This window comes from Polypterus senegalus, chromosome 3, assembly GCF_016835505.1.
Source record: "Polypterus senegalus isolate Bchr_013 chromosome 3, ASM1683550v1, whole genome shotgun sequence".
NCBI classification, from domain to species: Eukaryota; Metazoa; Chordata; class Cladistia; order Polypteriformes; family Polypteridae; genus Polypterus; species Polypterus senegalus.
In genome coordinates this window covers 270,861,701-270,877,472 of record NC_053156.1, presented here as the reverse complement: position 1 = coordinate 270,877,472, position 15,772 = coordinate 270,861,701, and the positions used below count along the sequence as shown (strand labels likewise).

Here is a 15,772-nt window from a genome sequence, read left to right as displayed (position 1 = left end):
TACCAAGGTTATGAAACCTTACTGAGCTGTTTAAACAATACTGCCAATGTAAGCGCATGGTGACAACTTCATATAATGCTTTTCTTACTACTCAAAGTGCCTTACATAGACAGAGGTGAACCACTTCAACCTCCACCAATGTGCAGCAGCCACCTGTGCACCAGTAAACTCCCCACACATTAGCTATTGGGTGGTGAAGGGGTGAGGGGGATGATTGTTGTTGCTAGGTGTTGTTGAGTCGGTTCCGACTCATTGCGACCCTGGGTACAACAGAGCAAAACATTATCCGATCTTGAGCCATCCTCGCCATTTCATCCACGTTTCAACAAATTGTTCAAGCGACTGTGTCAGGGCCTTCCTCTCTTCCGCTTCCTTCTACTTTACCGAACATGAGATCTTTTTCCAGTGATTGCTCCCTCCTGACAACTTGTCCAAAGTGGGTGATAAAGGGGCCAATGTGGGCCTAGACATAGGAAAACACCCTACTCTTTTTGAAAGAGGCCCAGGGATCTTTAATGACCTCAGAGAGTTTTACGTCTCATTTGAAGGACAGCACCATAGTCACTGCACTGGAGCATTGGGATCCACACACAGACCACAGTGTAGGCGCCCCCTGCTGGCCTCACCAACACCTCTTCCAGCAGCAACTCTAACTTTCCTAGGTGGTCTACCATCTAAGTACTAGCCTGGCCCGAACATGCTTACCTTTGGGTGAGTTATGTGTTCTGAACTGCTTCTTTATAAGTAAATAAATAAAAGTCATCCATAAATAATCCAATAAGTGAGTCCATAAAAACAAGGTTAAAACAATCAAGATCTTTTTATCTTGAAAACCAAAGCTATTTCTCTAAACTGATGACTCCTCAGCTCACCGTTAAGGTCTCTTGAGCGTGAGGAGCCATCGTTCAGCAAGTGCAGTGAACCATCTTTCTCATGGGCCTTCACCCCAGCCACCTTATTCTGTCACCACTGGGGTGCCCAATTCATACCCCTGTCCCCACAGGCCTTGATCCATCTCCCATCTACCACCACTAGCACCGTATAGCCTTAAGGTGGGAGCTCACTTGGAACTTCTACTCCTCGGTTTCTCAGTAGGAGTGATCCTGCCTCTTGAGCGGCAGCCACATGCTCCTTTTGGGGCCAAACCCGACTGCCCGTCTTCCACTGTAGCACTGCGTCTGCTGCGATCTCATCACTTTCCTTTCCTTTCCCATTCATCTTTTCTTCATGTCAGGCTCTTTTTTTAAACTATTAGGGATGCATGTGTGCTGACACTGATTACAATCCCCAAAACTGTAACAAGGCAGTCAACCGAGCTGCACACGTCTACACGTGAATATACGATCAGTCGATTACCTCCTCAACACTCCGGAGCTGCTCAACCATGCCACAACACACACTTGCACCACAACTGAGGCCTGAGTGCTCCTTTATTTATTTATTTTTAAAATACAAAATTGAGAACTATCCATCCATCCATTATCCAACCCGCTATAGCCTAACTACAGGGTCACAGGGGTCTGCTGGAGCCAAACCCAGCCAACACAGGGCGCAAGGCAGGAAACAAACCCCGGGCAGGGTGCCGGCCCACCACAGAAAATTGAGAACTAGTGATGAGTAAAACAGGAAACATTCATTTGCATACTGTTTTATGAAACTGACACTAAAAATCATGCCACTGACAATTTTACAAGTGCAAAACATGAAAATCTCAATAAAGAGTTTTGGGAAGTTTTAAAGCATTTTAAAGGTGCAGAAAAGGAGCATTGCTTTCTAAAGCCTCATTCACACTTCCATGTTTACCTCTTTGCTTTTCTGTAGTTGCGTAATGAATGTTATCCGTCACACACGTCAAAGCAAATCATCGTTCACATCACCATGGAGGTGCAGTGTTCTGTTTTTGTTTTTTGTTTTTTTGTCTTTTGGTTTGTTTTTTAGCGTGACATCCTATTTATGTTCCACACATCAAAACGCTTCATTGTGCACATGGCTGGTTTGTCTTCACTACACTGGAAACAAACCCCGCTACCCAATCCATTACCTAGTAAGCGCCATTTCCCGTTTCTTGATTCCTGCAGAAGAGGTTGAGGATACGCACCCATGGAGTTTTAAGCTGCTTTTCTGTATCGGGTGCATCTTTAGGATTACTGTCAGTCAGTCATTGTCTAACCCGCTATATCCTAACACAGGGTCATGGGGGTCTGCTGGAGCCAATCCCAGCCAACACAGGGTGCAAGGCAGGAACAAATCCCGGGCAGGGACACACACAACATGCACACACTAGGGACTATTTAGGATCGCCAATGCACCTAACCTGCATGTCTTTGGACTGTGGGAGGAAACCCACGCAGACACGAAGAGGACACGCAAACTCCATGCAGGGAAGACCCGGGAAGTGAACCCAGGCCTCCTTACTGCGAGGCAACAGTGCTACCACTGCGTCACTGTGCTGCCACTAGGATTACTATTATTAGGTTATTTGTTCAGGGTTCTCTTGTAATATTCTGTATTTTTTCTATTTTATTCTGGTTCATTGTCTCTTGCTTTGTATATTACCTGTTTATCTTTACTCTGTATTTTATGCCTCTACTGTATTATTTATATCCAATGTTATATAGGCCTTGTTGTTTTTCTGAATTTCTGTGAAGTGCTTCGAACATGGGAAAGGTGCAATATAAATAAAATGCATTATTATTATCATTATTTCTATTAGAATTACGATCGGCAAGACTGTCCACATTATTGGTAAATGGGATCATACTACAGTAACAGAAAAAGTGACAGAAAATAAGTAATATACTAGAGATCTTTATTTAAATAATAAATGGCAGACAGACATCGATGAAATTAATGCATGAAAACGCCTCCAGTGAGGAACTAACGGTCTTATTTCTTGGAGACTGGAAGTGAGATGCACTTGGGAGTTGCTTTAATGCCAGTTTCTCCTAATAGTTCTGTCCTCCTCCTCAGACAGGTCTCAACAACCCGAGCAGGTTGTCTATCTCAGGTCCAGACCCAGAGCTCTTACAGCACATTACTCTGCTGCGGCACACTGGTTGAAAAACACTGCTTTGTTAGATCCACCCCTGGCTGGCACATTGTCTTCTCTGGACATAGTGGCCTTTACCTCTAGTGATGGGATTGTTAGAATTTTGGTACCCACACTGAGTTTCCTTAGGGTTAAACCTAAAAAACGTAGGCTGTCATGGGCTTATTTTCACAAAAAAAATCTCTAGTAGCCTTTTATTTAAAAAAGTGAGTAATTTAATTCTTCTGTCTTTTGGCAAATAAAGTTTTTCTTTTTTTTTTTTTTTTTTTTTTTTTAGCTTACTGCTGCTTTGAGCACATGCCTTGAGGCTTGACATGGAGAGCCAGTCACTCAAAACCGCCCCCTAGAGTCAAGGGTTTTAGGAATTACAGATTGGGCCAAGGTGGTTGGAATAATAGACAGCATTCTGTCTCTCTGTCTCTGGAAAATAAATTAGTAAAATGAATCTTGGTAACAAGAGGAGAGCTACTGGGCAAAACTATGCGATCGTCTCAGAGTGCTAGACTGGAAAATATTCATGAAACTCACATTCCAGTGAGAGAACAAAGCTATTTTTGTGAGCAGTGTAGACTGGAAATTTTCAAAAGTAATTTCTGTCTTCCTTTGGGTTTCGTTGTTTTCGTCAGTACAGCTCTGCAGGTTAATGTAATCCAGCTCTTACAATGAGCTGTGAAAACAGAAATTCATAACATTCATGAACCTGCTTAATCCAATGGGTCACGGGAGCCCATCCTGGCTGAATTGACCAGAGCACCAGGCCATTGCAGGATAGACTCACACACACATACATTCAAATAGTGGCGAAACTCACAAAGTGGAAGGTCTAGAGCTGCTAAATGCCCAAATGATACCAGCAGAACCTGAAGGAAAACTCACACAGGCACAGAGAGAACTTACAAACTGATTGGAAATTCAGTAGGGGGATAATTGTGCTAATGAGGGCACGCTTCTCCCCTAGAGCTGTAGTGTTGTTTGAGAGTAACATGACTTTGTTCTCTCCTTTACTTACTCAAGCTATGTGTTATATTGTGCTCTTCATTACTCTTTCTATTACAGGGAGCATAAACAGACTTTTGGCCCCAAGCTTCAATCTCCAGTCCCACTTGACACTGTGAAACTCTATTAAATTGCCAATTACTAATCACTATCACTTACATAAATAGTTAATGGCCAAGCCGCCAGCCAAGTTGAGAGACACTTAGAGAAATATTGTTTCCGTATGGAGACACAGCCTGGAAATAAACACATGCAGAAATGAATGTCTCTGTGATGAGATGAGCAGGAAACAAGTGCTTTCTCATGTAATGCATGCTGACATCTGCCTCCCTCTGCCGACCGGCCAAGATCAACAAGACAAGTGAAGGGAAGATTGCGGGATAATTAGAGAAAGTGTCCACAGCCATATAAAAGTCATTGTCATTTCATGGGTGGAATGCAGCAGCTATTAGGACACAGCACTTGCTTTTCTCTGCTTCTGTTCTGCCAGTGTGTTTAAACAGAGCGCTTTTAAAGTGTCTAATAAAAGTGTTCACCCCCTTGGAAGTTTTTACTTTTTATTGTTATACAACATTGAATCACAGTGAGCGGATTTATTTCTGTTCAATGGAAACATAGACCATTTAATGCCAAAGAGAAGAAAGAGCTCTGCAAAGTGGGCAAAACTAATGATCACGGAAGTGTTCACCCACTATGAATATGACACCCCTAAAGCATCACTGGTGGTGCCAACTGGTTTTTGAGGTCAATGGAGATCATCGGTCTGAGGTTTCAGTTGATTGTAATATAAATGCCCCTGCATGTGGGAGGTTCAGCATGTGAGGAGTCAGTATGGTAGTCAAAACTACACAATGAAGATAAAAGAACATAACATGCAACTCATTGAAAAGGTGACCGAAAAGCACAAGTCAAGGGATGGAGACAAGAAAATGTCCAAGTCACTGAATATCCTGTGCAGTACAATTAAATCAGTCATTAAGAACTGGACAGAGTATGGCAAAGCTGTAGATCTGCCAAGAGCAGGCCATCCACAAAAAGTGAGTGACCCTGAAAGAAGAAGACAAGTGAAAGAGGCTGCCAAGAGTCTTCCGAGAACTCTGAAGGAGTTACAAGCTCCAGATTGGAGAGACTGTGCAGACAGTAACTGTTTCCAGGGTGCTTCCCAGTCGTAGCTTTATGGGAGAGTAGCAGAGAGAAAGCCACTGATACAAAAATGCATCTCAGTGGAGGTTTGCCAGAAGATACATGAGAGACTCTGAAGTGAGTTGGAAGAAGGTTCTATGGTTTAATGAGACTAAAAGGTAGTTTGTTATCACAAACACCCTATCCCCACCATGGAGCATGGGGCAGTGGCAGCATCATGCTGTGAAGATGCCTTTCAGCAGCAGGACATGGAAGGCACATGAGGTGAATATTAATACAGTAAGCAACTATAGAGGGAAATCCAGAAGAAAACCCTATACCTTGGGAAAAGATTTGTTTTCCAGCAACACGACAACCCCAAGTATATAGCCAAAGCTCCACAGGAATGGCTTCAAAACAGCAATGTTAATGTCCTGGAACGGCCTAGTCAGAGTCCAAGTGTCAGTCTAATTGAGAATTTGTGGCTGGACTTGGAAAGGGCCGCTCACTTACAATCTTCATGCAACCTGGCAAAGCGTGAGAAGATCTGTATAGAAAAATGGGGATATAGTAAATGGCAGTGCCCAGATGACTGCTGCAGATGCCATATTTGCTGTGTGTTTAAGGAAGAAGCCAACTGAGGACCTGTAAGGTGTTTCTCTCTCACACTACAGACTCTGATGTCCTTCTCCTCTTGTTCAGTTGTCCATCTGACTTTCCCATTCTTTTTCTACCCTCGTCAAATCCAGTTTGCCCTTCTCTCTCAAGACAGTGATAGACACCTTTGTGTGAAATCTTCAGTTTCTTGGCAATCGGTCACATGGGATGACCTTCATTCTGCAATTAAACAATGGATTGTTATATTTCTTCAGAAAGCTGTTCAATTTTGGTCATTTTTGAGCCCAGAACTGAACTTTAGGAACACCAGTACCTTGCAACCCAAGAGAGCAGAATAACCTGTGTCATCAACCGAGAGGAATGCACAAGTCCAACTGAAATGTTGGGATGGTGACTGTAAAAGAGGGGTATCAAGGACCTCTGGAAAGGAGTTAATTCATTGGATTTCGCTAACAGAAAGCCAAGAGAAGGAGTCACTGGAGATAAGAGACTGGTGAATTTTAGTATTTTATATTTTATTTAACATAACAAACAATTGATTGTGTCACAAAAACCAGACACAAGAGTCGTAAAAAGGTTTGGGGCAGCCACCCGTATAATATTTCCTGGCTACAAATGGATAAAGTGTTCACACTTATGTGCTCAGAACAGAGTCCAAAACAGAACTGATGAGTTAGGTAAAATGTGACGGCTTTAAAGGCCAAAAAGGGCCAGAACTGGAAGGTTCTTCGTTCATAGGTTCTGCACTGGAAGTGACATCATCAGAAGATCTGTAACCGGAAGTGACTTCATCAGAAGGCCCAGAACTGGAAGTGATGTCATCAGGGCCAGGTGGAATTTCCTGTGAACGGTCTGCAGGGAAGCAAGAAAAAAGGTCAGCCCACTTCGCTTCCCGGGTCCTCCCTGCGTGGAGTTTGCATGTTCTCCCCGTGCCTGCGTGGATTTCCTCCGGGCGCTCCGGTTTCCTCCCACAATCCAAAGACATGCAGGTTAGGTGGACTGGCGATTCAAAATTGACCCTAGTGTGTGCTTGGTGTGTGGGTGTGTTTGTGTGTGTCCTGAGGTGGGTTGGCACCCTGCCCAGGATTGGTTTCTGCCTTGTGCCCTGTGTTGGCTGGGATTGGCTCCAGCAGACCCCCGTGACCCTGTATTCGGATTCAGCGGGTTAGCAAATGGATGGATGGATGGAAGGAGGTACAGGTCTGTTGCAACCCGAACTACATGCCATCTCCATAGCTTCTTTCCTCAGACTATTCATTAAAAATGTTACAACCTCTGTGGAGTATCCAATTTATCAACAGCTTTCCCTGTCCTCAACAAATTGTATTTATGCAATACAGTGTGCGAAATATTCTCTCACGTATGTTGGTGAGGCAAAGAATGAGCTTGAGTTGAGATGTGTGCAACATTTGAGACTTATAGAAAATCAAAATAGGGTTACTGCTGTTTACGTCCATTTTAAACAATCGCGTCACACCCCGGTCTTTTTTCCGCTTGAACAGGACCCTATGTGGAGTAAGAAAGGTAGACTATGAAAGGAGGCTGAGTGGATTTCCAAATTGGGGACGATTTTTTTTGAAGAGCTTACTGAGATAGGGGAGTAATTGAAGGATGAGTTCATGTGAGAATGTGGGATGTATTTATTGTTTTAATTAGAGGAACACTATAGGGCACTGAATAAACTTAAAAATAATAAGAATTTATGCTACGATTGGTGAACCCGTGCACCTTGGCGTATCAGTAATGCTAATATCCCCTACCCTAAATCCTAACTGTTTTTACAACATATAACTGGTAACTGTGTTGTCTGTCTATTCGCAAATACTTCATAGTTGCTCAACTTGTACTATGTGATATCTATATTATTTTGTATAGTTTTTCTAGTTATATTATTGAAGTTTGCAACTGTTTTTGTTCGGGGAACTGTTGTATTTGTATAGTTTTTGCACAATGTCAGATTAAAGGTGGGTTGAAATGGTGTTGGCTTGAGTTGGTGATGTCTTGTATTCCATGTTTTTGCACCTAACCAAAGTCAATTCTAGTATGTTTCACATGCTAGCAATAAAGTGATTCTGATTCTGATTACAACAACATTTATTTATATAGCAAATTTTCATATAAATAATGTAGCTCAAAGTGCTTTACATGATGATAAAAGGGAAAAAAAGACAAAGTAAGAATTAAAATAAAAGAACACTAATTAACATAGAATAAAAGTAAGGTTCGATGGCCAGGGAGGACAGAAAAAACAAAAAAAAAAAAACTCCAGACACCTGAGAAAAAATAAAATCTGCAGGGGGTCCAGGCCATGAGACCACCCAGCCCCCTCTAGGCATTCTACTTAACATAAATGAACAGTCCTCACTGTATTCAGGGTTCTCATGGAAGGACTTGATGATGATGGTCACGTGGACTTCTGGCCTTTAATCCATCAATGTAGGGACATCACGGTGCTTTGATTAGGTGGTGGTGGTGCAGATCACCACCACAGCAAACCAGAAAAAGGACAGAAGAGAGAGTAGGTGTTAGTACGGATTTGGGAACCACCATGAATAGCAATGATAATGAATTGAATATACAGAGCATCAGGATTAAACTAAAATGAAGTTATGAGAAAGCCATATTAAAGTAATGTGTTTTTAGCAGTTTTTTAAAGTGCTCCACTGGTGAATTCCTATTCCAGATTTTAGGTGCATAACAGCAGAAGGCCGCCTCACCACTTCTTTCAAGTTTAGCTCTTGGAATTCTAAGCAGACACTCATTTGAAGATCTAAGGTTACGATTTGGAGTGTAAGGTGAAAGACATTCTGAAATATAGAATGGAGCGAGATTATTTAAGGCTTTGTAAACCATAAGCAGTATTTTAAAGTCAATTTTGAATGACACGGGTTACCAGTGTAGTGACATCAAAACTGGCGTGATGTGCTCGGATTTTCTTTTCAGGGTTAGGATTCTAGCAGCTGCATTCTGCACTCGTTGCAAACGATTTATGTCTTTTTTGGGTAGTCCTGAGAGGATTGCGTTATAGTAATCTAGTCGACTGAAAACAAACGCGTGAATTAATTTCTCAGCATCTTTCAATGATATAAGAGGTCTAACTTTACTTATATTTCTTAAGTGAAAAAATGCTGTCCTAATGATCTGATTAATATGCGATTTAAAATTCAGGTCAGAGTCAATAGTTACCCCTAAATTCTTAACCACGTGAGTGGAGTTAAGATCCAAGCCTTATTAGTGCCTGTGTTTAGTTTGCTTATACTGCACTGCCAATGTTTGCGTGAGTTCAAATCTCACTATGGACATACAGGTCTTGCATGTCTGTGTCTACAGTACATGTGTGTTTTGTATAATATGGTTGCATAGTGAGTAATGCTCTTTTCCCACAAATCCAAGGACTGGGATTGGAAACCCAGCCTTGTCACTCTCTCTGTAGAGTTTGCATGTTCTCTCCATGTCTGTTGCTGGTCTTTCTCCCATATTCCATAAAATGCATGTTGAATTTGCTGAAAAACTCTTAAACTGGCCCTGTATATGAGACAAAAAATCAGAATACCCACAGAGAAGGGAGGTGAACATGCAGACACCACCCAGACATTGACTAGACAGGACAGGTATGGGTTCTTCGGGGAAATGATGGCATAATGCAGTTCCACAGATCGAGAAATCTCAGGTTGGTTACTGTTTGTGTGGAGTTTGCATGTTTTTTATGGGTCAGACTGATTTTTTTATCCTTATGCTACGTAAAGTGATCTGGATTCTCATCCCAGCCTGGCCACTCTCTGTGTTTAGTTTGCTTGTCTGGGTGAGTTATTTGGGGATTATGGTGGCTTTGTGATTAGTGCCACTACCTTAGAGATTCAGTGACTTTGGTTCAAATCCTAGTTCAGTCATAAACAAATTGAGTTTGCATGTGTTTTTGATTTTTGAGCAGCACACTGATTAGGTTTGCCACATCACAAAGTAATTAAAGCAGAGTTCAGATCCTGGCCAGGTGTCTGTCTGTGTTGTGCTGGCATGTTTCTGTGTGTGTGTGGATTTTTTTTTTTGGCAGAGCATGCTGCCCCAATGATTAGTGATCCCACCTCACCTTCAAATCCAAGCCCAGTTACAGTATGGTCTGCATGCAGTTTGTTTTCTCCGGATTACCACGATTCTTCTCACATCCCAAAATTGTGATGTTTAGGTCAACTTGCCCCACTAAACTGGCCCAGCATAAGCCAGTGTGTCCTATGATGGACTGGCTCTCTATTAACATTTGGTTTTCGCTTAAGACTTAATTCTTATAGATTACTCTCTTGTCCCCATAATGCAATTCTATGTTTTGAAAAAAGGGCCTTAGGAAATGAGAAAGCTGCTCAGACAGTGATGAAGATACAATGAAGTGCTGCCTTATAGCCTGCTTGTCTTAGGAATTATGGGAGTGAGTGAATTGTCTTACACCATGATAATGTACGATTGAAAGAAATCTTGTCACATGCTGTCCAAACCAAGTATAGTGTCTGACTTGCTTCTTTGGATTACTGTCTGCTTATTAATTAAGAGGTTATTGATTTCCCAAGTATCAACATGTCAAAGAAGCAGTGCATTCAGGTTGAGTTTATACTCCTCTGTAAGTTGTTTTGGGACCCATCTTCCACAGACTTTATGAAAGTCAAGTCTGTTGTAGATGTCATAATATGCAGAACCATGACTGATTTTCAAATTATTCAATGAAAGTCATTGATCAATTTGTCAGAATTATACTATGGACTTACTCAATGTTATCGTTGGTAGTGGAGGTGGATGGGTGTCCTACTCCTTCTTCGTGCTTAACACTTGTCTGACCATTTGTTAACTTTTCGATTCATTCATAAATATTCCATTGTTTTAAAACACTATCTCCATATTGTGCAGAACGCCTTCTGTAGATTCCAGCTCCTGGTACACCTTCAACCATAAAAAGCAGATCACTGCTTGCTGCTCTTGTTTGGTGCCGATGGAGAGCAGAGCGGCCATGTTTACTCATAGAAAACAACAAGAGAATCTGACTACTCAAGACTGAGTGTGCCACCACACCCTGTTTCTACAAGCGCACTTTAAAAGCTGTACGACCAACCCAAAGAAAATTATAATAAAAGTGTGAATAATTAATGACTTCCCCTCATATCTTAAAATGGTTTGTAATATAAATCTACAATGTGAAGTTAATCTCATTTACATTACCCCATTTAAAACTTGCAATAGGCAACATGGATTAACTGGTATCTCAGCCAGTATGGATGGTTCCTTACCTGGCTGGGAAGTTCTTTTAATGGAAGGATGTGGGTGGACGGGCATCCTGGCCAGGTTGGCTAGTGGTACCTTATTTGGCTAGGGGGCCGTTATAATGAATAGTTAATGATAGTTAATAATGCTCCCCAGTGCTGTTATGTTTGGTGGGCTGGCGCCCTGCCCAGGGTTTGTTTCCTGCCTTGTGCCCTGTGTTTGCTAGGATAGTCTCCAGCAGACTCCCGTGACCCCGTAGTTAGGATATAGTGGGTTGGATAATGGATGGATGAATGTTATGTTTGGGGTGCTGCAATGCCCTCTAGTGGTTCACAAACTTCAAAAGTACGAAAAAGTACACCAGTACCATTAACGATACCTAAAAGACAGAAAACATTGCTTTTTTATGTTTTTTTTTTTCTTATCATAATTGCAACAAATGTATCACTTTCTTAATTTTTAAAGAAGCTGGATGGAGTATCCATAGTGTAACATTCAAGATTCTGGGTTAACTGTTTAAAAAGTTGAAGCATTTTTAAATTCTTTATTTACTTTATCAAAGAGACAGATATCTCTTCTTTGTTTATTAAACATTTTGTAATAGGGTGTGTACGTGATTGTGTGACATGCAGTCGAGATTTCCTCAGACTGGGGTACTACCGTTTGCACAGACAGCCCATTATGGTACAAGCTGCTGCCTGTGCACATCTCTGCTGACATTCCAGTAGTTCCAGTACTGTTTACTGAGGATCTTTTTGCTGACAGTGGCTGTTGGACATGTAAAGATGAAAATACCACATACAAAATATTCAAGTTCAAAGAATCTGAGAACTATTTAAATAAAGCACTGATGTCAAAATTATTTAAATTAAGTGAATGGCTGCATCATTAACACTTTAATCAATGAATTACTATTGTAAAGAAATGATTCATAATAAGAAATCAGTGCCAGTATGGATGGACATCTAATGCTACAGCAGACAAGCTAACATCAGCAGAATGGATCTTTTACACAAATATAACCTGATAAAAACACACTATAAGCTTTTGAACACATAGCAGATAATGTGGGCATAAAATAAAAAAATGTATTAATCAAATATTATATTAATCGATTTCCACATGCTATAATAATCACACAGTCACCACAACAATAGAGCATCACCAAGGCAGATATAACACTTCTCTATGCCGGGACCCCCTTCCTTGGTCTTCAACACTATGAGGTGCCATTTTGGTAAGTCAAGGGAATGCTCTTTGGACAATAAGGGAGTCTAACCCCACCAGCAATATTTAGAATTGCCTCTGCCACATCATCCAGAGTGAACAAACTTGGCACTTGTGATTTAGTCTTACTCAGCTTGGAGCCCCCTTTGCGACAGATACTAGTGCAAGCCGAGTTCCTACAACTTGTTAACTGCATTCCTTTCCAGTTGCCAGCAATGTGTGGGGGTCTTTTGCTATCTTGTCTGAAATAAAAGTTGCTAAATTGATTTTATGCACTTTTTCTCAGAAAAGTGGCACTCTCTGATAGGTCCACAGCTTCCTAAGGCCCATCCAGAATGACGGTTCTGCTCAGACAGGTGATGAGCAAGAGAGAGATGTGTAGTTGAGAGTATTGTATTTGTTGAATATTATTATTTATTCCATTAGCCGTTGCTGTCTTAAAAATTTGAAAAAGTGTAAGACTTGTTTTTGTAACATAGTGCATCTGTTAGGGTAGGCCAGGCCCTGACCACCCCTTTAACTAAAAAAAAAAAATGTTTCTTTCATTTTCTGTTTCTTTCTATTCAGCACAAGACGCCAGACCATGAGGACCTGTGTTAGATATTTTCTTCTTCTAAGTCTTGCCATTGCTGTGGTGCAGTGTCAGAGGAGAAGACCTACTAAACCAACTCCACCACAGAGAAAGCCACATATCCCAAAGCCAGAGCCTAAAGAGCCAACCGACTTTCCACCAGTGATTTTTGGGCCTCCTTCCATCTTCCCAGACTGTCCAAAAGAGTGCTTCTGTCCTCCAGATTTTCCCACTGCCATCCACTGTGAAAATCGCAACTTAAGGAAGATCCCTGTAATCCCAGCCAGGACACAACATCTTTACCTTCAGAACAACTTCATAGATGAGGTCACCGAAGACTCCTTTAAGAATGCCTCGGAGCTCCGATGGCTCAATCTGGACAACAATCGGATCAAAAAAGTGGAACGATCAGTCCTAGAGAAGTTGAGCAGTCTGCTTTTCTTGTACTTGGGGAAGAACAACCTCCAGGAAGTGCCTGGCTTCTTGCCTCCAAACCTGGAGCAGTTGCGCTTATGCAAGAACCAAATCTCTAAAATTCCTTCTGGGGTTTTCAACAAGTTGGAACACCTGTCCATGCTAGATCTCAACCATAATAAGCTGACTGATGGAGATGTAGGAAAGAACATCTTTAAAGGTCTCAAGAACTTGGTTCAGTTAAATCTGGCACACAATAGCCTGAAGAAGATGCCCACCAACGTTCCACTGAATATCAATCAGCTCTTCTTGGACCGCAATAACATTGAGGATATTCCCGGTGATTACTTCAAGAGCTTTTCTAAATTGGCCTTCCTTAGACTAAATAACAATCTACTGACAGACAAGGGTGTTCCTAAAAACATTTTCAACATTTCCAGTCTTCTGGACCTTCATCTGGCCCATAACAAACTACACAACGTTCCCATTTTCAGTCACAAGCTGGAGCACTTGTACATCAACCACAACAGCATTCAAAGTAAGTCTACTGCATTCTCTTCTTGAAGTTCTGGAGGATGGAAGTGGGATGTTTCTTATATTTATCATTGAGTATGATGTCACTAAACGGACTCTCCGCTCACCCTCATATTTGCTCATCTCAAATAATGCTTGTTATATTACAACAACTGTTTCCAGATGTAGACACTGGTTGATGCAGTGCCTCATTTAGGGTCACACAGTAGGGACTGGACTGGCAGTCTTGCATTTTACAGTTCAGTTCGGGGGTCACAACGTAATGGGACATGAAGCTTAACCCCAAAGTATCAGCTGCAAGGTGGTAATCAACCCTGGATGGGATGGGTGCCGTTCACAGTCATGTTTAGAAAAATATGGAATTACCAATTAACCTAAAGTGCATATGTCTAGGATTTGGGAACAAAAGTGGGGTACTGGGAAAAAGAACCCATGCAGACTTAGAGGGACCCCTCACAGTCAGTAACCAGGCTAGGATTCAACCGAAGATCTATGGAGCTATGAGGCAGCAGCACTAACCATTGTGCCACTATATTTAAATATACAAGGGCTTGTTTTTATTGGGGGACCTTATCTAAGGCACCTTAGACATAACACCATCTTTCTTTTTCTTTAACTTTTCTGCTTTTGTTCACAGAGATCAATGGCACAGAAATCTGCCCGTTCCCTATAATGGCCATCGACTGGGAAAAGGAGGATGAACAGCCCCACCTGAGATTCCTGAGAATGGATGGAAATGCAATTTCACCCCCAATTCCTTTGGACCTTATCATGTGCTTTCGAAACCTCAAATCAATTGTTATCTAAATCCCCCCTTTTGCTATATATTCTCCACTTTAGTTATGGGAATGTATCTTTTATATGTAAAAGTCTTATTTTAAAGTTCAAGATGTCAAAATGAAGGAGGTAATGGATTAAACAAACCATTATTTATTACAAAAAGTCCGCCTGCAGTGTCTCTCTGGCACTCCTGTACATGAAATGACTATGGTATCCTGTATGTACTGTACATGTTTTTCTGCTCTTTTGTGTTAGTAGGCAGGTGCCAGCCATAACATAGTGTTTGGGCACCTTTAGTACACTTGTAGTGTCTGCTTAGACTAGAGGAGCGAAAGGAAAAAGAAAGCAAAATGATTATTTCTGTGAATATATCACTTGACATTCGCCTTAAATACACTGTTAAAACGAACACGAAATTTTATAAGGTTTGGAAAAAAATGCCTATTGAGCTGTCATTTGTTATGTTTTAAATTAACAAGGCTTACAATCAAAAGAACATGTTGTACTTTAATTCTTTGGCAAGCAGCATGTTGTGTGTCTTTCTTTTTTATATTTAAAGATCACGTTACTATAAGTACAATCAGTACAACATTCCAAAAAATTAAGATGTATTAAATCATCAACCAAAAACCCTTGCCTTCTTATTTTGGAGAATTGTGTGAATAAGAAAAAAAAAAATAAAACATGTTTAATAAAAGATCAAAAGTAAAAAAAGCAGAAGCCTGGCAGGCTGTTAGAACAATTTTTGCCAAATTCTGAAAGAGCTCTGCGGCATCCTTTATAAGGAAATTTTGAATTTTTAGTGTTTAGATAATATAAGACATGGCTTTCTCATTATGTTTTAAGGAGAGTGGGTAAGGATTCTTAAAGATGAGCAGGATACATGACACATGACAATAGATTCATCATTGAATAATCTCACGCCATCTGGTGTTTCTCTACAAAATTGCATTGCTTGTATAAGTAGCAATAATGGTGAATTCCAAACTAACAAATAAGTAAATTTTTTTTCCCTAAAATATATGAACTGATGAGGCCGGTACTTCAAATGCAGTTAGAATCTTGTCCCTGTCAGATTTTAGATCTTAATCTTGAAAGGTGTGTGTGATCTTCAGTTTTAAGTGGAATTATGAGATACAATACTGCATGTTATGAATAACTGAATTCCATTTTTTGTCTGAGATATCCCATGAGAGGTCCCTTTCTCATCATAGTTA

The 15,772-nt window shown here is 41.0% G+C and overlaps 1 protein-coding gene across 2 annotated transcripts in view; it reads left to right on the top strand.

Annotated features, from left to right (window-relative positions):
- LOC120526160 (proline/arginine-rich end leucine-rich repeat protein) overlaps positions 1-15,269 on the top strand; it is a 31,088-nt gene extending 15,819 nt beyond the window's left edge. For both annotated transcript variants that reach the window (XM_039749177.1, XM_039749176.1), the window contains exons 2-3: positions 12,824-13,779; positions 14,413-15,269. In XM_039749177.1, coding sequence (XP_039605111.1) covers positions 12,840-13,779; positions 14,413-14,582 — 1,110 coding nt within the window. In that variant the 5' untranslated portion in view covers positions 12,824-12,839 and the 3' untranslated portion in view covers positions 14,583-15,269. The remainder of the gene's footprint in view (positions 1-12,823; positions 13,780-14,412) is intronic.
- Positions 15,270-15,772: the final 503 nt, after the last annotated feature.